At 31.4% G+C, this 25,454-nt stretch overlaps 1 protein-coding gene across 2 annotated transcripts in view; it reads right to left on the bottom strand.

The window, feature by feature from the left end:
• Positions 1 to 3,864: 3,864 nt before the first annotated feature.
• LOC143056864 (uncharacterized) overlaps positions 3,865 to 25,454 on the bottom strand; it is a 113,377-nt gene continuing 91,787 nt past the window's right edge. For both annotated transcript variants that reach the window (XM_076230032.1, XM_076230031.1), the window contains 2 exons: positions 14,279 to 14,463; positions 3,865 to 12,055 (listed from right to left, as the gene is read on the bottom strand). In XM_076230032.1, the coding sequence (XP_076086147.1) occupies positions 11,123 to 12,055; positions 14,279 to 14,463 (1,118 nt within the window). In that variant the 3' untranslated portion in view covers positions 3,865 to 11,122. The remainder of the gene's footprint in view (positions 12,056 to 14,278; positions 14,464 to 25,454) is intronic.

Genomic DNA, 25,454 nt, shown 5'->3' with positions numbered 1-25,454 from the left:
TTTCTTATTTTAAATTTTATTAATTGGGAAATTTTTTGGAGGGAGTGAATGCTTTGGGTAAATATGGACCTTCAGTTCCCTCTAAGGAGAGAACATCACTGTGGAATTATTTATCATTAGGTGGGGGTGAAGGATACCAGGGGGACAGTCAAACTCATAGATTGAAAATAAAGTGACAACGCCATGGCCAAAAATGAAAAAGACTAACAGACAAATAATAGTACACAAGACACAACATAGAAAACTTAAGACTAAGCAACATGAATCCAAACAAAAAGGAAGGGTAAGCAGACCCTGCCCGCATCTGGCACCCGTCCAATTGCTCATGTTATTACAAACCCGTAAATAGTCTAATTCGGTAGGTGGTCTGAGACCACAATTATTTCGTAGTGCATTTCTTTTAGAACAAAAATGAAAAATAAAAAAATTCCACCTGCGCTTTCTCAAAGAAACTTTTACAGTGTACTACTTTTGGGACAAATTATATCAAAATTATAGAAAATTCATCGGCTCTAACTCAAAATATGGACAATTTTATGTTTAGGGCGTCTTGAAATCTTTTGACAGCTTCCGAAGTGATAATTTCAACTTTTTTCAGCTGGACCAAATCACTACTTTCCTTTAAAATTCTGGACCCAAAGTTTTTTACAGTGTAATTTCACCCCCCTACTTGCAATTTGAGGCATTAAACATGGAGAAATTAATTTGGAAGGGTTATAAAAATTAATGGCAAGTAACCCACTGTCAACACTAGGGACTATATTTGTGAACAACGAAAATCAAGGGACGACAATTGTGGTCTCGGACCAGGTCACATTCATGAAAAGGGAAAGGGATTGTAGTTACCACGTAAAGAACATATCCGATATCTTCTGTGAAACGGTTATTCTATAATGGTCAACCAACTCGTGATGGTGTCCGTAAAATTTCAACTTCACAATTTGGAACTCTTGGATTTAATAATTATAAAGAGGAGAATGTCCTCCAAAAATTGCCACAGAATAAGCAATATCCTTTATGCAATTCGCTGCGTGGAATAATTGTAAGATGTACATGTCTGTCTGGTAGGTTTCATTGATTACAACCTTGACCTTGTTTGATGCTTCATTGGTCAATGATGGTATTTTGTGCATATATCAGTTTATCATTAACTATAAACAATAGGTCAACTATATTTAGTGTATGGAATAATTGTCAGATGTATATGTCTGTCTGGCATATATAGTTCATATGACCTTGACCTCATTTTCACGGTTCCTTGGTCAATGTAAACAAATTTGTGGTTGGATCTTTTTCTCAGGTTCTATTGATAGGACCACTTTGTTTGGTGTATGGAATGATTGTTAGGTGAACATATCTGTCTGGCATGGTTATATTACCTTGATGTCAATTTCATGGTTCATTAGTTAATGTAAAGATTTTGTGGTTTGATCTTTTCTCAGGTGCTATAAATTATAGGACCACTGTTTTATGTATGAAATGATTGTTGGGTGTACATGTCTGCCTGACATGGTTTATATAACCTTGACTCATTTTTATAGTCCATTGGTTAATATAAAGATTTTTGTGGTTGGATCTTTTTCTCAAGTTCTATAAGTGATAGGACCACAGTGTTTGGTGTATGGAATGATTGTTACATGTCTGCCTGGCATGGTTAATATAGCCTTGACCTCATTTTCATGGTTCATTGTTCAATGTAAAGATTTTTATGTTTGGATGTTTTCTCAGGTGGTATAAGTGACAGGACCACTGTGTTTGGTGTATGGAATGATTGTTGGGTGTACATGTCTGTCTGACATGGTTTATATAACCTTGACCTCATTTTCATGGTTCATTGGTCAATATAAAGATTTTTATGGTTGGATCTTTTCTCAGGTGCTATAAGTGATAGGACCACTGTGTTTGGTGTATGGAATGACTTTTGGATGTACATATGAAAAAGAAGATGTGGTGTGATTGCCAATGAGACAACTCTCCACAAGAGACTAAATGACACAGAAATTAACAACTATAGGTCACTGTACGGCCTTCAACAATGAGAAAAGACCATACTGCATAGTCATCTATAAAAGGCTCTAAAAATGGCAAATGTAAAACAATTTAAACAAGAAAACTAACGGCCTAATTTATATACAAAAAATGAACGAAAAAATACCAGGTAACACATTATCAAACGACAACCACTGAATTTCAGGCTCCTGACTTGGAACAGGCACATGTATACAGAATGTTGCGGGATTAAACATGTTAGCGGGATCCAAACCCTCTCCCTAACCTGGGACAGAGGTGTAACAGTTCAACACAAGAAGAAACTATAAATATCAGTCTGGCATGGTTTATATAACCTTGATGTTATTTTCATGGTTCATTGGTTAATGTAAAGATTTTGTGGTTGGACCTTTTCTCAGCTGCTATAAGTGATAGGACCACTGTGTTTGGTGTATGGAATGATTGTCAAGTGTACATGTCTGCATGGCATGGTTATATAACCTGGACTCATTTGTATGGTCTATTGCATGGTCAATATAAGGATTTTTGTGGTTTGAACTTATTCTCAATTAGTATAAGTAATAGGACCACTGTATTTGATGTATTGAATGATTTGTAGGTGTACCTATATCAAAGATGTGATATGATTGCCAATGAGACAACTCTCCACAAGAGACCACATGACACTGAAATTAACAACAATAGGTCACTATATAGCCTTCAACAATGAACAAATCCCATACCACATAGTCCATGAGTCGGCTATAAAAAGCCCCGAAATGACAAATGTAAAAACATGTCGATCTGACATTGTTCATTTAACTGTGACTTCATTTTCATGGATCATTGATAACATTAAGTTTATGTGATACTTGTAGTAAAACCTTCATAATACAGACTTTCTACATGAATTCAGTCATAAGTAAAACAGGCAAGACATTTCAGCATCATCAGATTTCTGATATAACCATGATATACATTATAATTAGATGAAAACTATTGGCCTTTTTTAGATCCTGTTGTGTTTTGTGTACTATTTTTTTTCTTTTTTAACCAAAGCGTTAAATTTTCAATTTATGAGTTTGAATGTCCCGCTGGTATCTTTCGCCCCTCTATTAAATCAACAACAATATAGAGACACTTCTGCTGAAATTTAAGCTAGCTAACTAGGTTTTCACCATTTTCACTATTTTCTTTGGAAAATGCCTGTACTAAGTCAGGAATATGTAGGTTGTTTGTCACTCATTCCATTGGTTGTTAGTTCTCATTCCATTGGTTGATAGCTCTCATTCCATTGGTTGATAGCTCTCATTCCATTGGTTGATAGCTCTCATTCCATTGGTTGATAGCTTGTGATTTTGTTAGTTTTTTTGGACTTCACCATTTTAATTCCATTGGTTGATAGCTCTCATTCCATTGGTTGATAGCTCTCATTCCATTGGTTGATAGCTCTCATTCCATTGGTTGATAGCTTGTGATTTTGTTAGTTTTTTTGGACTTCACCATTTTAATTCCATTGGTTGATAGCTCTCATTCCATTGGTTGATAGCTCTCATTCCATTGGTTGATAGCTTGTGATTTTGTTAGTTTTTTTGGACTTCACCATTTTAATTCCATTGGTTGATAGCTCTCATTCCATTGGTTGATAGCTCTCATTCCATTGGTTGATAGCTCTCATTCCATTGGTTGTTTGTCACTCATTCCATTGGTTGATAGCTCTCATTCCATTGGTTGATAGCTTGTGATTTTGTTAGTTTTTTTGGACTTCACCATTTTACCTTGTAGTCGGGTATTTTTGTTATACTTTTTTGTTGTAGGTGTCCTGTGATTTTACAATTTACATTGTATATCTTTTTTCAAGAATAACTCCAGAACTATGAGCTGTAATAGATCTAATATTATTTTCTTACATTCAGACAAGCAAACATTAACACAAACAATCAATAACCATAGTAACATAACAAACGGAAATAATTATTTCGTACAGAAGTATTTTTTCAAATAATCTTAATTAATAAAAGAGTCACTTGTCTACCAAGAACCTGAACTTTTTTTCACAAAAATTCATACATTCTGTAGTGATAAAGTGTTTTACAATGAAATATAGTGTTATTTACCAAAAGAAACAATTTTTATTGTCAAATAACATGAAATTTTTTTTTTTAGGTTAAAATCTGCTAAGAAATAAATAAATAATAAAATTAATTGAGAAAAAAAGCAGTACAACTGCCTTCAATATAAAAATAAGATGATGAGGTATGATTGCCAATGAAACAACTCTCTCATTATAGGTTATAATATTTTCCCTTTCTCCTTAATTTAATAAAATTCCTCAAATTAAAAAGAAGACTATAATGATTGATGAACAAGAAGAGAGAAAAATTAATACTTTTTATTTACGATATCAAAATATGAATATGATACTTTTCTTGGAGTGATAAATACCAATAACAGATTAATATGCATCAAATATTAATCTTACAATTTATAATACTTTTTTCTCTTTAAATTTTTGTTAACATTACAAGACTCTATATTTAAATTAAATCTCCAAAAGGGATATTTGTTTTTTTTACTTTGGCTTCTGAGTGTCATCTTGTTTGTAATATTAAGTCATGCGTAAATTTTAAGAATAATTTGTTCAAATTTTTCTACATATTCAATGTAATTAATCATACAACTAATTTATCTGTATTAAAATGTTGGGTTTATTTTCATTTGTAAAATTTAAACAACTGGTACTGTTGATTCATTTTTGTGGGTACCAGTTTTTCAGGGATTGAGGAAATATACATTCATATGGATTTTTGTTTTCATGGTTTGGTCAATCTCTGCATACAAAGCCTATAGAAAACTTTGTTGAACATTTGAAATTGTGGTTCACCTCTTCCCTAGAAACAAAAAAAAATTTGTAGCCAACAAATAATAATATCCACAGTAGCATTATTTCCAGTACACATAAAAATATAAACTAACGTGACAGTATAAAGCACTTCCAACAGTACAGTAAAATCCAGATATAAAGTCAAAACTTTTAAAGCGACATCACCGGTATTAAAAATATGTCTAAGAAATATTGGTTAATTTCAGAAACACATCTTTAAACAATTATTTAAGGAGCATATTTTTTTTTAAGTATCATTATATCTCTCTAGGTAATGATAAAAACAAAATACAGAAGTTAAAACTAATGTAATGCATCATATTTTGCCTGTTGCTCAGATCAGACATACCTGTTTTTTTGTAAGACCAAACTTCCCAGAACTAGTGTGATTATAATGGTATATGCTATCAAAGGTATATTATATTTTTGAGGGCAAACCACGAGACAAATTAGATATGAATGCTTCAAATTTAACATATTTAAAGAAAGTAATGGGGCTAAGAATCAGTGGGTTTATAATAGAAACGTGAAATGAACATCCAAAATATGTCTAATAGACATTGTCAATGATAATTATGTATGCATTATGTATAGCTGTGATATTGATATATGCATATCACATATATGAGGGTTAAAGTAATGCCCTTTACGGTCAGGCGTCAAACGATCATTTTCGACTACTGTTAGCATCCTATTGGTTAAAATTTTACCGTGATTAGTCAAAATATTCTTAACATGATTGACCAGAGGTCTCAAATAACATCATTACCATCCTTTTTGGAAAAAAATTAACGTGATTCGTCAAAATCAGTCGATTTGTTTAACGTCTAAAAGAAAGTGTACATTTTAATTTTATCATCATGCACCAAAAATTACCGTTAACGTCAGTTGGCAAGAATTTTTACCATTATTCTTCATGAAGGTACCCCCATTACTACCCTCATATATATCAATTTATATATGGTGTTCTGTATTTCTGATGGCTACAGCCAATTTAGCTTTGTAATTGAAAACAAAACTTATTTTTATAAACTATAATCTTATCAAGGGAAATGCAATTTACTTGTATGATTTTCAAAGAGAAGTTTAACCCAGACCTATATAAATGTAAAAAATATTATAACATCTGGGAGTTACAAGAACCAAAGCACAAATAAAACAAAGCTAAAAATATGTTGTTTTTTTAAAAACCTAAATCCATGAACTCATTCGAAATTTAGCTCTCTTTGAAACAAAGTTGTAGATTAATATTTGGATATCATAAATAATTTCAAACTAAACATTTGCATGTGACTGATTCAAAATCAGCACCAACCAAAATAGTAGGTCTTTTCATAGGTCCTCGCATTTGTACAAGGAACACAAAATAGGACTGTATATAAAGATTTTACTGTAGCTATACATTTACACCATTATTTACAGTAAAAGCAGGTTACATTTATCTTTTGAAGATAATTTTCAGCACTATAGATAAACAAATAAATTACTGTACAAAAACAATCTATTACATAGTTTTGCCATTCTTTCATACAATTGTATATTACTTTTGAAATCAGACTAAGAAAGACAACAACATGCCTGTAGTATAAAAAAATCTTATAAAATCTTTGACATCATCAACTTACTTAGATCAATAGACTTTCTTCATATAAATATTTTTTTTTTCGTACAATACAACAAATGGATGACTACATTGTTAGCAGATCTGTTATTTTTTTTTTCAATAAAACTCTGTCAACTAATTACTTCATTCTTAGTTATATTGTAGTTTTCATCAGTGGCTGATCTAGAAATTTTCATAAGGGGAGCCCACATACTGCATAAAAGGGGGCTGCTCGAGTAATGCATCAGAGATTCCTTCTATAATCATCCATTTTTTTTCCAAAAAAGGGGGGGGGGGGGGGGAGGCCTGAAAAACCCTCTTAATCCGCCTCTGTCCATGACTTAATGTTTGTGATTTTTCTTTAAGATTTTTTGTTCACTGTAATCGACTGTCTCATTATTTGTCTAAAAACTCATGACAATTTGAATTTTTCCAAGTTTCGAGCAATCAGCCGATTTCAAAAGTAATATACTGTTAAGGATCTAATATATAACTGGTATATACATACAAGTATGTACATAAATCATTTTTTGACTCATTTTCTAGTTTAACTTCATCAAAATGAGCTTCTAAAACCATCTATCAACATTGGATCCAATAATATATATATAGAAATACAAAATTTATAACAAACATAAATAGCACTACATTGTATACAATATAACAACCAAAAGTTTTAAAACTTCTATATATAGATGAACTATAAATAGAATATATAATGTCAAAGAAATCATTTTCAATAATAAATAACCTTAAGATGTTTAACATCAATACATATACTATTAACAAAGACAATAACACAGTGTTTTCTTTTAAGAACAACATGTACCTTTATCAGATAAAGGATTTACAATGGACTTTTACAATATATTTACAAAAAGGGGGGATATACAAATATACAATCAATTTTTGACTGCAAGAAATTTGCTACGTTCCGTAATTTCGTCCAAGCTAGGTAACAATAATATATACAAATAACATACGAACATAAAAATGAAAAATTCTCCTTTATAAGGAAATAAAATATTAAAACAAAAAATATATGAGTAAATTTATCTTCTAACCATGCTAATGTATGTAAGAGAATTAGAATGTTTAAAAAAATTAGAAAGACAATCAACATCATTATATGCTGCTACTTTAAAAGAGATCGATATATCTATAGATCTGTTCAATATAAAAATAGGAAAAGTTTAAAATTCTAACAAAGCATGTAAAATATAATCATCTAGTACAAATAACTTTTATTCTATTAAAATTGTCTTTTAAGTTTTGTAACGTCAGCAAAACAATAATATTTGTACACTGCACAAAAAGTCGTAAATAAGTGCTATGGCATGCAATTTTGTATTCATGGCAAAAACCCTTCTTATATTTTTTTCTGCACCATTTGTTTGTTCAACCAGCTGTTTCATTCATTTTATCAAATTTTTATGGGGACTGTTTAAAAAATAGTATATATATAAACATGTTACTAGTGGCAGTCATACATAACATTATGTTTTTGTATAAATTTATGATGTAAGATTTAATTATTTCATTTGTTCAATTATTACCCTTGTCTCATGGGTTTTAGTGCTATTAAGAATGCATTGTGCCTTGTCTCATGGGTTTTAGTGCTATTAAGAATGCATTGTGAAGTCACAATTTCCATTATCAAAAGCATGCATAGTACAAATTCTTATGCTGTACAAAAACATTATCCAGTGGCGAATCCATAACTTTTTGTAAGGGAAGGCCTGCTTACTGACCTAAGGTGGCACGCTCCAGTGATTCCCTGTATAATCAACTAAATTTTTCTAACGAAAAGGGGGGGCAGCAGGTCCCCCCCCTGGATCCGCCTATGTAATATCTGACCATAAAGTAACTTTCATTTTTGTTTAAGTATAGGATGATGGGATAAGTTGCTCACCTATGATCTATCCTCCATCAAAGGGAGATAATAAATACCATCATTTAAAAGATTTAAATGATGACAGGTAAAAAGTTTTTATAATTAACTTTACTGGTATAGTTGACTTGTAACTAATATTCCATTCTATAGTGCTATCTGATCAGGCAACTCCTATTTGTTTTTAAACATATATCATAATAGGATAAAACACATTTTGTTCTGCAGTTTAAGTTAATTGGTGTGTAAACTGGACCAATTCACCCATAAACAAACAACGTGTGGTGATCCTCATTATTTTTTTTATATATACATTATATATATACCTCTGCATATTCCAAGTATGATTATGAAATCATCACAGGTAATTAGCCATTTTGGAATATATTGGTAAAGAACGTAGTCTGGAAAACAAGTTCTATAAAAATAAAAATCTGCCAAAATATCACTACATGACAAGGTCTTCTAACCAATCATTATATAGTAAGAGATTCTTATAATTATGCAAATCATATGAGAAATATTCATACATAAACTTTTCCCAAAAATATGCTGATAAAACTAAGCACGCATGCACTTACACAAAAAAAAATATTGACAGATTGCAATCAAACCAGAAAAGCCACTGCAGACTAATTCCTATCTGGTAAATATATTTTCAGTCCAAAACACCCTTTTGTTTGGATACATTAAATTCATTTTCTTGATCTTATCTCTTAATCGAAAATGGAACTTAAAACTGTTAAATCACTCAGTTGTGGAAGATAATACCTAAAAGGGCAACAAGTCGAAAAAGTCATTTTACAACTGTTTGAAGAAAACAGCTCTTTGATTTCAGAAAAAAAGATCCTTTTAGGGAGTTACATATCAAAACTCTTTTGTGATTACAAAGGCAATCATGATAACCAGTGATCTTGGTTCTATGATAACTTTCAAGGGAATAACATTTATCAATGTTTGGTCCGTAAGGCTTTATTGTGGAAAAGGACCAATTATAGTAATTTCCTAAAAGTTTAGTAGAAACTGAACAGTTACTCAAGAGGAAAACACATCTTTTAGGTGCATGTGGTGATGAATGATAGAACCATGTGACAGCAATAGTTCAAACAGACCCTTTGGACCATGTCAGCTAAAAATAGTTACATATATTTTCACAATCAAACTTAACCACAAGAGCCAATAAACAAAAGCATTGCAGTAAAGATAATTTTTCCTAAACATCTAGTACAGTTAGGAAAAACGAATAAGTTGTAAACACAGTGCACAAATGTGAAATTCTTAATTTTAAGTTATACGTTCTGATTATCACATTTGTTTTCATTTTTGCCATTTCTTTATAAATTCATATGTGGAATTATTAAAAAAAATCATGTTCGTCTTTTATGTTACAAAATCCTATCTATAGATCCATATATATTTTATATTTACGTTAAGAATCAAAGAGATGTTGTAGGTCTGAAATTATTATTATTCAAATTCTTTCTCTATCACCATTTGAAAAAAAATCTAATTACCAGTGGCAGATCCAGAAATTTTCATCAGGGCACTGAATGCCTAAGAGGGACCGCTTCAGTCATTTCCTAAATATTCAACTTAATTTTTCCCACACAAGAAGGGTCTAGGCCCCCTTGCCCCCTCTCTCCCCTTAATCTGCCTCTAATTAACTTAAAATTTAAATAAGCTGATGCTGCCAATATTTCTTATTGATATGAGGGACCAATCTACAGTTAGAAAATACTTTTTTTTTATTCACATCATAACTTTCTGATTGATTGATTGTTGTTTACTTAACATCTAGCAGGAAATATTTCATGCATATCGAGGACAAGAAAATATAATTATAAATTTAAGCTACTGCATAATTACATAAAATGTTGTGAACATAATTAAAACATGCTGCTTTCCACAGAGGTCATGTGACATATGTACAGATAACTTAATAAGTTAATCCTTCTACCATTGAAGATTATAACAAGTTTAAAATTTGAGTTTCTAAACAAAACATTTAAATTGAGCAATTTCATTGAACTGCAATTGTATTTTGTTTAAACAACAAAAACTATACATAAACAACAACTTAATTACCATTAAAAAAAGAAGTTCTATCTTTTTTTTTAGGCGTTTAAACTACTCCTTTCTATATAACTGTTAAGAACCATATGAGTTTTGGAACCATACGCATAGTCCACTTTATTCCATTTCTCGCGTAACAATGATAACCATTTGATTAAATGAGATGAGATTTCATGTTTAGAAATTTTTTTATATATATGGTCATGACCATAAGTATTGTCCAAGTATTCATATGATTCCAAACATAACCATATAGCTAGGAATACTTTCTAATTCAAAGCATTGGACAGATCGGAGAATACATATTATAACTCATCAGCTTCTGAACTAATATGAAGTCATTCTTATGAGTATTTTTTAGGAAAAGTGTGATTATATTTTTTAGTTTCTTGTTTTTTTGCCGACATTATACCTCAGCACTAATAAACTAGATCTTCTTTTCTGAATAGTTTCTAGTAACAAATAAGTAAAAAGTTTTTTTCATGTTGACATGACTGTGTTGAGATATTTTTGCAGATAAACACAAAAATAGATAAAATACCAACAGCTTAACGTTTACTTAGTACAAATAGCATTATCATTATAGTTTATAAAACATCAATGCTGGTTTGTAACATAATTACTTTTTAAATTTCATAAAAAGTTATACAAATAGTTTGAAATAGTTTGGTTAATCTCTTTTTCACATAGGTTGCTGGCTGACAAAAGATGATGATGAAGAACTGATATGATTGGTTGCTTGTGGCATGTGATCAAATGTTGACCTTTGACTGCTGTGGTTGCTAGGTAGGCTACCATGACCATTAAGTTTGTTGAATTGTTGAATATCATTGATAAAGCTGTTGGCTCTTGGAGACTGGGACCCTAGTGGTGGCGGTCGTTGAAAAAAATCGACCCTAGGGGAATCAAACGGCATCATAGGGGGGAAACTCAATCTTCCATTTCTATTTCTTGAATTATCTGCTAAGTTGACATTTGACCTATTGTTGACCTCTTGACCTCTGATCTGTGTGTCTGCTGGTGACAGAGACGATGTATTATTGGACACTAGATTCTGCTGATCACGACTCATCATTGCTCTAACGATTAGATTTTCTTCAGAAAGTCTATAATTCTCTGGCTGCTGATCCTGCAGTCTGTCATTTGCATTTTTATCTGGAAATCTAAAATCTGCTCTCTGTGTATCTAGACGATCAACAGATTGTCTGAAGTTGTCGGCTGCTCTATGTGCATCACGTTCATCTAAACGTTTGTCAGTAAATCTATAATTATCTCCCCTATTATCTATTTCCATACTTTCCGGGCCTTTGTTGTTGAATCTAAATTCATTGGTTTTTGTTTGATCAAATCTTTTGGCAACAGCAAGATGAGCGAATCTGGCAACTTCATCATTTCTTTGATGTAATGCCCTATCTAGTGGGGGAGAATTGGTAAATCTAAAGTTGTCTGCCCTTCTATCATCCATTCTATCACCAGAGTTCACATCACGTTCTTCTGACGTAAGATCTATAGTGCCAGACATACCATTGCTTGGTAATCGTGTAGGCTTTGGTTTGTGAATTCGGTTGATAAGATCTGACTGAACACCATCTATTGACTTTAGATGAACATGCATCTATAAAATAGGAAAGTAGATTTTAGTCACTGACCAATTAAAATTATACATCCATAAAAAGGACAAAAGTATTAAGTAAATTTGTTTTCCTAATTGATGTTAATTTCTGTGTCATTTGGTTTCTTGTGGAGAGTTGTATCACTGGCATAATATCATACCACATCTTCTTATTTCTATAATTTTCCATCACCACCAAATGCGACAAAATGGAACTAAAAATTGTAAAATAGCTAGGTGCTGAGAAACTTTTGAATTGTTTTTTTTTTTGAAAAATGTTTTCCAGCTTTTGAAAAATGTAAGACTGTTGTAGCATGTGTCAATGAAGCTGTTTAGAATATAATACTATTGATTTTTTACAAACAATTTATCCTATAATTAATGATTATTATGATCACAAAATTACAGATTGGCTGCTAAGTCAAAAGACTTATTATTGAATTAGAGTTATTTCCCTTCAATCGTTCTAAACTATCTGTTTATTGGTGTTAATACTCTTGTGTATTTCTATCATATGAATATTCATATTATATCTAATTGTTTACTAAGAGTTTTTGATAGACAAAATCTAAATTAAGAATTGTTTACTGGTTGCAGCCATGTAAGGTCAATGTGAACAAATATTTTTTTTTACAAATCAAACAAACGTTTATATTTGATAATTAACTTTACAAAAAAAACCATTTCTCATTTGCTTAAACCTCACCACAATCTAGTTAAGCAGAGTTCTTGAAAAGTGGTGATCCAAAGGATTTGACCACCAAAATATGCAAAGGAAATACACATTTTTGGTACTTTTTTTTATTTTTTCAATAGAAATTGTAGTGAGGACCAGCAGATTTTCTTCAAGGACCACTGGAAAAGAATGATTTCGAGAACTCCAAGTCAGGTTTTTTTTTCAGCAGACTTAAGTAATTGTTCTATTTATGTTGTAATTTGATTACGGTAGTCAAATATGAAAAATTTTATCAAACGTGTGAGACCTATAACATTGTGTCAAGGGAAATAACTCTACAGGTAAAATAGGTCATATGGTAAAATATCTTTTAATCTTAATTTTAGTCTCAATGTATTAATTTTATATCTGTTTGTTTTCTATGTATTAAAACAACGCAATATTGAGCAACTTTTTTCCTTAGTGAAGAGTTTTGGATTAACCAAGAAATTTTTGCAAGCATCAGTAAAATATGAAGATTGAAAAGTCTCCTCTACAAATAAAAGAAGGACCGCTGATGATACCCGTGTCATGCTTCACTGATCTGCACTAACACAAAATTATATCTTGTCAACAAACACAGTTATATTAAAAAGTATGCCTATGTCAGTCAAGGTCGTTAAAAATTTCCATCGTCATATGCAATTTTTCAATATTTTTTTATGGGCACTATGCAAATGAAGTAATATAGAATATTTTTTATTAGTATTCCCTATCTATAAGCTGTAATTGTTTTCTCAGCTTGAACATAATATTAAAACTGTCTGTTACATAGTATATGATATTTATCATGGACCGTTTTCAAATTAATATAGAACATGTTATATTTTCTACCGCAAGTAAAAGTCTGGAGTCAGGAATTCCTACATTTTGGCCTGAAATTTTAGCTATGTAAAATATCCAAAAACAGAATAATGACAATATATACCGTAGTTTGAAAAATAGACTAAATCAGACATAAATTTGTCCATACATTTTTAGACAGTGTTAATAGCTTCAAATATTCTTTTGATTCACCTTAACTTTATAAAATCTTCTTCTTCTTTTAATCAATTGTGCTACATATTTTTTTTAATTAATTTTTATTGGCTTTGAACTAGATCTTCTGTGATTTTGTTTGATGTTTTTCTGTATCTGATGAGTTAAGCCTTTTTCAACTAATTTTTATTGTTTGTTCTTATGTTGTGCTGTTACACAACTGTCTCAGGTTAGAAGAGGGTTTGAAGCTCACAAAAATGTTTAGCACTGCACCATCTTTATGGGCTTGTGTAATTCAGTGGTTGTCCTTTTTTGAGATGTTTGACTCACATTGAGCATATGAGATTTGAGACTACTTTCGTTGGTATATGCTGTATGACAGATCATGCATTGAAATTGTTGGTTTGAGACTTATGACTTGTTTGACTCACCTTGAGCGTATGCGATTTGAGACTACTTTCATTGGTACATGCCCAATGACAGATTATGCATTGGAATTGTTTGGTCTGAGACTTAGACGGTGTTGAACATACCTTGAGCATATGAGATTTGAGACTACTTTCGTTGGTATATGCCCTATGACAGATCATGCATTGGAATTGTTTGGTCTGAGACTTTTTGAGATGTTCGTCATGGTTTCTCATATGATGATGGAGATTAGCCATTTGAGCAAAGGCTCTGTCACAACCTTCAAATGAACACCGGTATGGTTTCTCTCCTGAAAAATTAACAAAAATACATACTGAAAAAATACATCAAAAAATTTTTTTGTTAGATGTAGTTCTATTTGTTTCCATCTGATAAGTTAAGTCTTTTTCAACTCATTTTAGTTCTTATGTTGTACTGTCAGAGACAAAGAGGCTGTAGAATGTCTATCATCTCTTCAAGATAAGTATGTTGTTGTTCCTGCGGACAAAGCTTCAAATAATATTGTCTTTATATGTAAATCGTATTACTACAAGTGTCTTGTAAAAGAATTAGGAATAAATGAGCACTCAGGTAATCCCACATACAAAAACATATCATTTTACAAGGATGAGATTTTGGCGAATCATAAGTCCTTCATGGATTCAATGAACGTTGCATTGAACAACAAATCGGAGGACTTACCTTATTTGTATTGGATACCTTAACTTCACAAAATTCCCTACAAACAAGGATAAATTGCTGGCTCATCTGCATGTTCCACTAAAGAATTGTTCATTAGATTGACTAAAATTCTGTCTGTAGTGAACGAGGGTCTTCAGAAATAATGTGAAACTGTTTACTCGCGTAGTGGTATTAACCATATGTGGATTCTTAAACACTCTAAAGAACTTCTAGATAATTTTAAATCTCGGTCTTTTTCTGAAATAAGTTCTTTCAAAACTTTTGATTTTTCAACCTTGTATACCACCATTCCCCATGTGAAATTGAAAAACCATCTAAAAGAAATAATCCAGAATGCTTTTGGTAGCATACGCTATAAATTTATTACTTTGGGATACCATAAGGCATATTTTGTTAATAGTGAACAAAAGGGTAAAACATGTTACACAGAGGAACAAGTGATCAGTATGCTGGAGTTTCTTATTGAAAACATATTTGTTGAATTTGGAGGTAGACTTTTTCAACAAATTGTCGGCATTCCTATGGGAACAAACTGTGCTCATCTCCTTGCCGACCTCTTCTCATTTTCAGATGAATCGGAGTTCCTTCAGACACTTGTCAAAAACAAGAAGATCAAAGAAGCCAGGTTATTTAATTTCACTTTCAGATATACTGATGTTGTTCTTTCCATTAACAATCCCAATTTTTCTTATTGGGATCCATTAATATATCTACCAGAACTAGAAATTAAAGAGACAACAGACACGGTTTCCTCCGCCTCATTTTTAGACTTATACCTCGAATTTGACATACACAGTCATCTCAGTATCAGAATCTATGACAAACAAGACGATTTTAATTTTGAAATTATCAATTTCCCCCACATTAGTAGCAATATACCAACTTCACCTGCATATGGAATATATATTTCACAAATTATTCGGTATTCAAGAGCTTGCAGCTCCTACTCAGACTTTGTAAAACGTCACTAGTGAGCAGAAAGTTGATGAACCAGGGGTATGTCAAAGAACGTCTCGTCCTTTTCCTAAAAAAGTTCACAGGAAGGTACCAAGAACTTGTTGATAAATATTCCGTATCAACTTCACAAATAATACACGATAATCTTGAAGTATAGATTTTGCGTACTGACGTTGTTTATCATCTTTATAACGTGTTATAGTATTCTTTTATTTGTCTTTATTAATATTACTTTTACTGTTAAGTCTGTTTTTTTTTAGATATCCATTTGACGTGACTCTGTGCTTATGTATCCCATCATACTTTGAACGACAAAATTATTTTATCTATTGATATTACTTTTACTGTTAAGTCTGTTTTTTTGTGATATGCATTTGACATGACTCTGTACTTATGCATCCCATCATGCATCCCATCATACTTTGAATGACAAAATTATTTTTTTATTATTATTACTTTAACTGTTAAGTCTGTTTTTTGTGATATACATTTGACGTGACTCTGTACTTATGTATCTTGTCATACTTTGAATGACAAAATTATTTTTTTATTAATATTACTTTTACTGTTAAGTCTGTTTTTTATGATATACATTTGACGACTGACTCTGTACTTATGTATCCTGTCATACTTTAAACCACATATTATTTTATTTATTATTATTACTTTAACTGTTAAGTCTGTTTTTTGTTATATCTATTTTACGTGACTCTGTATTTATGTATCCTGTCATACTTTGAACGACAAAATTATTCTATGTCTACCTGTTCGAATTTCGAACGCGCAATTTTAGAACAGTACTTAAAACCTTCCATCCTCTATGGGTGGATTTTACATAGATAAATAAAATTGTATAATATAAGCAAAATGAGGATGTTAAATTTGATGCATGCCTTTTTGTGCTTCTTCGTTACATTTGTTGTTTTTATAGTGATTAAGATGATAACACAATGTTGACTGCTGTACCCCTATTTTTGACATTTTTGCCTATTGTGTGTCTGTTTGTTTTGTTCACGCGTCGTTGACAATGTAATGGAATTTGATGCGACTGTCATACAAGTGAGAGGTTAAGCTAGCTATAAAACCAGGTTCAATCCACCATTTTCTACATAAGATAATGCCTGTACCAAGTTAGGAATATGACAGTTGTTATCCATTCCTTCGATGTGTTTGAGCTTTTGATTTTGCCATTTGATTGTGGACTTTCCTTTTTGAATTTTCCTTGGAGTTCAGTATTTTTGTAATTTTACTTTTTACACCACTATCCCAGGTTAGGGGAAGGTTGGGATCCTGCTAACATGTTTAACCCTGCCAAATTCTTTATATATGTGCCTGTCCCAAGTCATGAGCCTGTAATTCAGTGGTTGGTGTTTGTTGATGTGTTTTTTGTTCATCTTTGTACATAGATTAGGATGTTAGTTTTCTCATTTGAATTGTTTTACATTTGTCATTTCTTGGCCTTTTAGAGCTAACAATGCAGTATGGTGCTTTGCTAATTGTTGAAGGCTGTACAGTGACCTGCAGTTTTTAATTTCTGTGTCATTTAGTCTCTTATGTAGAGTTGTCTCATTGGCAATCCTACCACATCTCCTTTTTTCATATAAACACATTGTGACTTGGATAGATATTTGTGTCATTGGCACTTATACCACTTCTTCTTGTTTCATTATAGATAGTTTATTCTTGTGGGGATTAAATTCCTTGATTTCAGAGTCTGAACATCATTCAGCAAGGTCTTATTTTGACCTTTTTGTTCCTGACTCTTGCCTTTCTTAAAGATCAAATTTACATGAAAATAATTTCATTTTTTTTTAATGCTATTTGCCTGCCATTTCTAAACATCACAAAGATTCCCATGAAAATTTTAAATCCCAATAGGAAATGCCTGACGCCACAGGGGAAAAGTTATTGTTGCATGACGTCAATGTCACAAAGTCTAAGGTCAAGTGTTTAAAATTTACTAAACAGCAATAAGGTCTATTGGTATCGACAGACTGTGTGTGGCCCCCATGGATTGCCATATAAGAAAGAAGATGTGGTATGATTGCCAATGAGACAACTCTCCACAAGAGACCAAAATGACACAGAAATTAACAACTATAGGTCACTGTACGACCCTCAACAATGAGCAAAGCCCATACCGCATAGTCAGCTATAAAAGGCATCGAAATGACAATGTAAAACAATACAAAAGAGAAAACTAACGGCCTTATTTATAAACAAAAAGCGAATATGTAACACACAAACAAACGAGAACCACTAAATTACAGGCTCCTCAATGTCATTTAGTAGTATATTAGTGAGTGTACCTTTAAAAGATTAACTTAACTCCTAAGAATTAAATACCTAGAATATGTCATTACTTCCAGAAAAAACTAAATACAAAATGTATTCTGTAAGGATTGATAGTAACTTGATTATTGGTGTTTTAAGAGAGGCCAGAGAAATCCACTGACCTTCGATAGGAAAACTGACTATTCTAGTTAACTAAGATTGGAGTTGAGTGCATCTGCACGTGCAGGGCTCAAACTTACAACCTCAGTGTTGACGGCTACTGTTTACATGCAGTAGAACTTAACTTAGACCACAGAAGCCCTTATATTCTGCAAGGATAACAACTTTAACGAAATTTAGAATTATTTATTTCAAGCTGGAACATGAGATTTTCATGAAATGCAGATTAAATAGGACACCAACACACTTACAAGTTATATCCAAACTGTTCATATATCGTATCCATCCTCATCCAAATACAGAAGACTAATTATATTTACAAAGCTCAGGTCAATAATTACAACAAAAACAACCTGACGTCTAACACATTTGTTCAAAAAAATGTTCTCCCTACTTTTTTTCATTCATACTAAAAATTTAAACTTAATTCTCAATTATTTCAGAAATCAGGGATAATTTATCAAGTATAATTAATTGCTGAAAAAGACCCATTCAACAATTTTGTTCGATGATAATTTGGCCCAGATTTTCAAATATTGATATTAAATTAGAGAACATTCCTTCTTCAATTATTAATCTTATAAAGGTCATATGATCTATCCACTATCAATTCCAAAGCAGAAAAAAATTAAGAGTTGTCTCCCATTGAACATTTACATGATCTGAAATGGTTTGCACACACATTGATTCACTGATGATGGTTAATGTCTTGCCACTTATATTACATGTAGGAAAATGATATATGATATGTTAATGTGTAATGGAGATATCCGTCTAATTAAAAGTAAACAGAACCATTGAGTTGTAGTTTTCATGTGCTGAAAGGACATTATTTAAGTTGGCAGGAAAAAAAAACTATGTGGACCATCTATTTGTAAAGGTCTAGCTAATGCTCTTAAATCTAAATGCTACCTGCTTGGAGCAGAAGGAGTGCCAACTCACATGGACTCTTTTTACCCTACACTGACAATATATCCTTGCTCCAAATGTAATGGTCCTTGACCTTAATCCATGTGTTGCATTCTTGGAGCGGAATGAGTGGTACCTTATCCTACACTGATACTCTTTACAAGCTCCAAATCTAATGATCGCTGTTCTTATAATTAATCCAATGTTATAACTTTTTTGCAAACTATTTGTTGTTTTAAGCTAATCAGAAATTATTTAAAATAAATATAAAATCAGGAGATGTGGTATGCATATGATTGAGACAACTATACACCTACTTTCAAATGAGTGGCTGTAAGCAATTATAGGATATTACCAGAGGTTGGTGACTCATAGTTTATATCAGAACTAAAAACTAGAATGTGTCCCCAATACACGGATGCCACATCCGCACTATCATTTTCTATGTTCAGTGGACCGTGAAAATGGGGGGAAATCTCTAATTTAACATTAAAATTAGAATGATCATATCATAGGAAACATGTGTATTAAGTTTCAAGTTGATTGGACTTTAACTTCATCAAAAACTACATCGACCAAAAACTTTAACCTTAAGTGGAACAGACAGATGGACGAATGGTCGAACTGACGAATGAACAAACGAAAGGACGAACGAACGAACAGACTGAGGCACAGACGGAGGCACAGACCAGAAAACATAATGCCCGTAAATGGGACATAAAAATTGGGCATAAAAAAGGATATAAACAACATTTTGGCATAGTATGATTTATTTTTTGTCTTTTTGTTAGATGAGTACAATTTGTTCTAATGTTTTCCAGTTACAATAGTGACCTAAGTAACAGGGAGGTCATGACTATCAAATATATTTAACCCTGTGTAACATTCTTTAAATACCGGTCTCATTTCAAAAGCCTATTTAATAGCAGACCTGCCAACTATTTATGGAGGATATCTCCCATGGGGGGTGTTGACTTTAATTTTGGAATTCGGTATTACAACGTAAACAATAATCCGTAACTTTTAATTACCCGATTCATTATGATGATTTGTATTAAACTGAAGGTGAAATCTTTCTGCTTATTTTGGTTAATTCCATCAATAACATGATTGCTCTATCAATAACTAATTAAAAATTGCTGATCACTTATACATGTACTGCCTATAGCAAAATGTTGTCTCATTTTACCTGATAATTCTATTCACCTAATGATTGTCGAAAGTTTTTTCGCTAGGATCACTATATAAGTGGGACATGTTTAAGAAAAAGGGAACTAAATTTGTCTACTTGGTTATGCAATTTCTACAGAATTTCTTTGACTGTCCATGCCTAGCAGCCTATTCCTTGTCTGCCAAATAAAGGTATACATTATATAGTGCCGTCATGATGAATGATTTTGACTTAGTTGCCCTTAATCAAACATCATGGAAACTATTTTGTAGTCAACTAATTCTTTCTGTACACTAATGTGTTTATTTCTACACTTTTCAAAAATATAAAACACGAACAAATGCAATATAAAATTCAAGATTATCAATGCACATATAATCAATATAAGAAGATGTGGTATGAGTGTCAATGAGACAAATCTCCATCAAGTCACTTACAATTTGTAAAAAGTAAACAATTACAGGTCAAAGTATTATAGCCTTCAACATGGAGCATTTGCCAAAAGTTAACCAAAGTTATGAATGAACAAAAAGACAAATGGACAAATAGACAGACAAAAAGACTTATTAATGGACCAGATAATTACAGCAAACTAGTAGTAGTCCATTCAGTGAGTAATGGGATATATTTTAAAGATATCTAGTCAATTAAGGGCATACGATACAGTTATAGGGGAGGTAATGAGGTTGCTAACGTTAACTGTTATTTTCGCAACGTCAAAATGTGACTTATCGGGGAAAGATGCAGTTTTTGACTGATTTGTATCTAACTTCATGAACCCCACCATTTGGTTTCATTAGGTATGAAGATTATGTGAACAAATTTTCATGAAAAGTCAATAGCGCAATTTTTTTTAATTTAATAAATATACTGCATAAAATGACGGTTTTTCCTTCATTCATGAACATTCTTTAAATATGAGTTATTTGTAAAAATAAAATGTACAAGTTTATAGAACATTTATAAAAAACAGAAATTTGAACCTCAATTAACTCAAAAAGTAGCAAATGGAGGTATATTTTTATTACATATTTGATTTAATCAAGAATGTGTCCCCAGTACACAGATGCCCCACTCGCACTATCATTTTCTATGTTCAGTGGACTTTGAAATTGGGGTAAAAAGACTAAAAACTCTAATTTGGTAATAAAATTAGAAAGATTATATCATAGAGAACTAAGTACTAAGTTTCAAGTTGATTGGACTTCAACTTCATCAAAAACTACCTTGACCAAAAACTTTAACCTGATGCGGGACAGACGGACGGAGGGACAGATGGAAGGAAGGACAAACGAACAGAAGGACGAACGAACAGACACACAGACTAGAAAACATAATGCCCCTCTTCTATCGTAGGTGCATGGGGCATAAAAAAAGCCTATATGCAAATTTTCATCAACATTTCATTATGGGATCAAAATTATATTGTATGCCCTTAAACAGAATATATATGTTACACAGAGAGTATTTGTTTTAAGAAAAATTTAGTTAATTAAATGCCTCAATTTATTGCTTGACAGGTTAGAAAAATGTTAGTGCTGTTAACACTGTTTTTTGCCTATTTGAGGTTGATATTTTTTGTGATGATTCATTATACAGACAACAGTTGACCTCTTATATCCCGTTGTTTTTCTATACCTTACATCAACATATATATATAAACAAATAAAAAATATCCTAAGTTTCATGCCCACTTGAATTCTGTCCTAATTCATACAGTATATTCCTCTCACATATAAACAACTAGTTTGCAATTTAAATCAATTTTATCGTAATTAGGTAGAAATAACACTTTCATCTTAGGCCAAATAAATAAAAGTTGTGTGTTTCCTATTACCCTACCCTCCCTATTTTTTAAGCTAAAAAATAGCCTACCCTTAAAATTTTTTTGTCATTTTTCAATAAGCACTGTTAAAGACAGAATGTCCCTCCCATAGACAAAATGTTAAAAAAAAGGTAAAATAAAACAAATCCCTACCTATACCTACCCTACTTTTTACAAAGATGAATTAGATATAGGAAACACGTATATCATTTTTTTGGGGCTTTAAGGATGTCTGGAAATGTTGCTCTCCTATCAATAATAATAAACAACATCTAAACCAGGATATGGTCACATGTGCTGGTAATACATATAAAACGTAAATAAGACCTACAATGAAGTCTGTCACCTATAGCGTTAACACTTCTACATTACAAAAGTCAGAGTTACATTCAATCTGTCATACTAATTATGATTAATTTTTAAACACATTTGTCCTTCCTGTAAAAAGGCTCTATAATAATGATAGTTTTAGTCATTTCAGTTGTCTAAAAAAAATTATGATAACATAAATTATTGCAATTGCAGAATTAAGGGGGAATAGGGAGGAGGGAAAATTAAGGGGGGAAGGGTCCCAAAATGATTCTCTTCTGTATGCTTGCACTTTCCACAAGACAATATGTGTCATTTAATCCGTTTATAAATACAGCTAATGCAATGAAGTAACATGCTAAACAAGAATGTGTCCCCGGTTCATGGATGCCCCATCTGCACTATCATTTTCTATGTTTAATGGACAGAAAATGGGGAAAAGTCTCTAATTTGGCATTAAAATTAGAAAGTTCATATCATAGGGAACATGTGTACTAAGTTTCAAGTTGATTGGACCTCAACTTCATCGAAAACTACCTCAACCAAAAACTTTAAACTGATTGAAGCAGGACGAACGAACAGAAAGATGCACGGACAAAAGAACGAATAAACAAACGAATTGACGGATAGGCGCACATACCAGAAAACATAATGCTCATCAATGGGACATAAAAAAAGAAAGAGATAGATTCCAAAAAACTGTTGTGGGTGACCTTGACCTTGGACCTTTTAATCTTAAAAATCAATATGGTCTTTCATCGCATGGAAAATTGTCAAACTAAGATTGGAAATATGGTTCAAAATATAGATCATTTGGAAATTATACTTTGTTTAAACTTTTGTCTACCCATTGCTGAATTTTCACCTTGACCTAAAAGTATTCATCATAAAATTAAAAGAACCCTTCCTCACGCCATGAACATTTAAACAAACAATTCTTGAACTTCTAACATTTGGTTGAAAAGTAAATATTTGAAAAAAATGGTTTGTCTACAAAAAAAGGTGTTTTGACTTTGACCTTTGATAAATTAACCCCAAAATAGAAGGTGTCCTGTCTCAACCCATGAGCCATAATAGAAACCAAGATTGCTTGACAACTTTGGAAACATCAGTATAAACTAAATATACTTGAGCTCACAGTCATTACTCAGGCAGAATGTGCGGTGCTCAAAACACCAAAATCCAGTACTATGATTGGTTGATTGATATAAGAAGATGTGGTATGAATGCCAATGAGTTATTTCTCCATCCAAGTCACAATTTGTAAAAGTAAACTTGATATCTGATTTCAAAAGTTTTATGACCACAAAAGTATATACTTTTTTAAATGATGACAATAATTTTTAGTAAACTTGACCTTAAGCATTTTATTTAGTATATATCTATTATGCAAACTTTGCAAAGATTGCTAATAAAATTACACCAAACTAAAAGTCAAATTTTTCAGCTTGAACAGATATTAAACCTGGGGAAAAATGATACAAGGTATGCGACTCATTCTAAATATAGCGGTGAAAGTAACAGACTGTAAAATTGACTGATTTGATGCATTATAAAAATGATAATGATAATAACTGTCTGGTTTTTATCATGCTTCATGGATTACATAAAAAGTCATAGTACATAACATTGGGAAAATAAGGAGCCCATCAAAAATTTACATAAAATACATTTTACTATTTTAAAATTATTTAAATATATAGGCCACCTAAAAAATATTATTAAATCATTTAAATAAATAAAAGATTTTAACCTTAGTCTACCAGCGATCATTCAACCCAATATTATACAAGCAAACTATTATAGTCATTTGTTAAAACAATGAGAGATGAACCTAATAAAAACCAACTTTCCATCACAGGAAAGGCAAAAAAATTTTTGAAGGCTGCAATATATTACAGCAGTCTGAATAATAAAACATAAATATTCAAGGTAACTGTATATTTGTTGTTACTTCCTCTTCATGTTTCTTTACAAAAAATAGATATGAATTGTTCCGTTATTACTTTAAATAAAAAAAAAGTTCATTAAATTCTAAATTTCTTGAATTATAAAAAGAGATATCAATTTTTCTTGTTTCTTTAAATAAGGGTCAACATCAAAAGTTCAATGAAGGATAAAAAACTTAATTCACATAGTTTTTTCACTGACCCCCACAACCCCCCTCTTAACTTAATTTTGGAAAAATTGATTGACCAATAGGGATATATGTAAAATTGATTTTAGATTAACAAAACTTGCAGCAATGTTGACCCCCTACCCCCAAACTATTTGATTAAAGTTTTTTATCCTACATCGATCTTTTGATGTCGTCCCTAAATTGATATCAATTTTTCCTTTATTTTTTTTTTTTAAATAAATAGATATCTTTTATTCCTTGGTTTCATTAAATACATACATATCAATTCTAAGAATCCTTTATTTCTTAAAATAAATAGATATTAATAGATACTTTGATCCTTTAAATAAATAGATATCAGTTGCACACTGTTTCTCTATATAAATATATATCAATTGTTCTTTTGTTTTTTCCAATAAATAAATATCTATTGCTCCTTGGTTCTTTCAAGTAAGTAGATATCAATTAGTCTTCTGCTTCTTTAAGTAAATAGATAAGTATTTTCAAGTCCTCCTCAAATAAAATAACCCCTTTCAAAAAATATATCCACAAAGACATAGTCAATCAAGATTATATTGACTACGTATTCCTACAAGATTTACAAAAAATCATAATATTTATATATCCCAGTGTAAACTAAATGTATATCTAAATTATTGTGGGTGTTTTTGGTCTCCTACACTATTACTGCATTTATATTATATTCTAAACTTTAAAATTCTGTATGAATAAATTAATACGAATAAATTCATCTATTTTTATTTTGTAACTTGTAATAATTATACTTCAGAAATTTTGTATCCGGATGTATTATATTAATCTGATTTTTGATGGCTTCATTTAATCTTCCGATTA

Source organism: Mytilus galloprovincialis, chromosome 13 (genome assembly GCF_965363235.1).
Source record: "Mytilus galloprovincialis chromosome 13, xbMytGall1.hap1.1, whole genome shotgun sequence".
Lineage (NCBI taxonomy): Eukaryota > Metazoa > Mollusca > Bivalvia > Mytilida > Mytilidae > Mytilus > Mytilus galloprovincialis.
The sequence above is the reverse complement of the archived record's forward strand: the minus strand, read 5'-3'. Positions and strand labels throughout refer to the sequence as shown.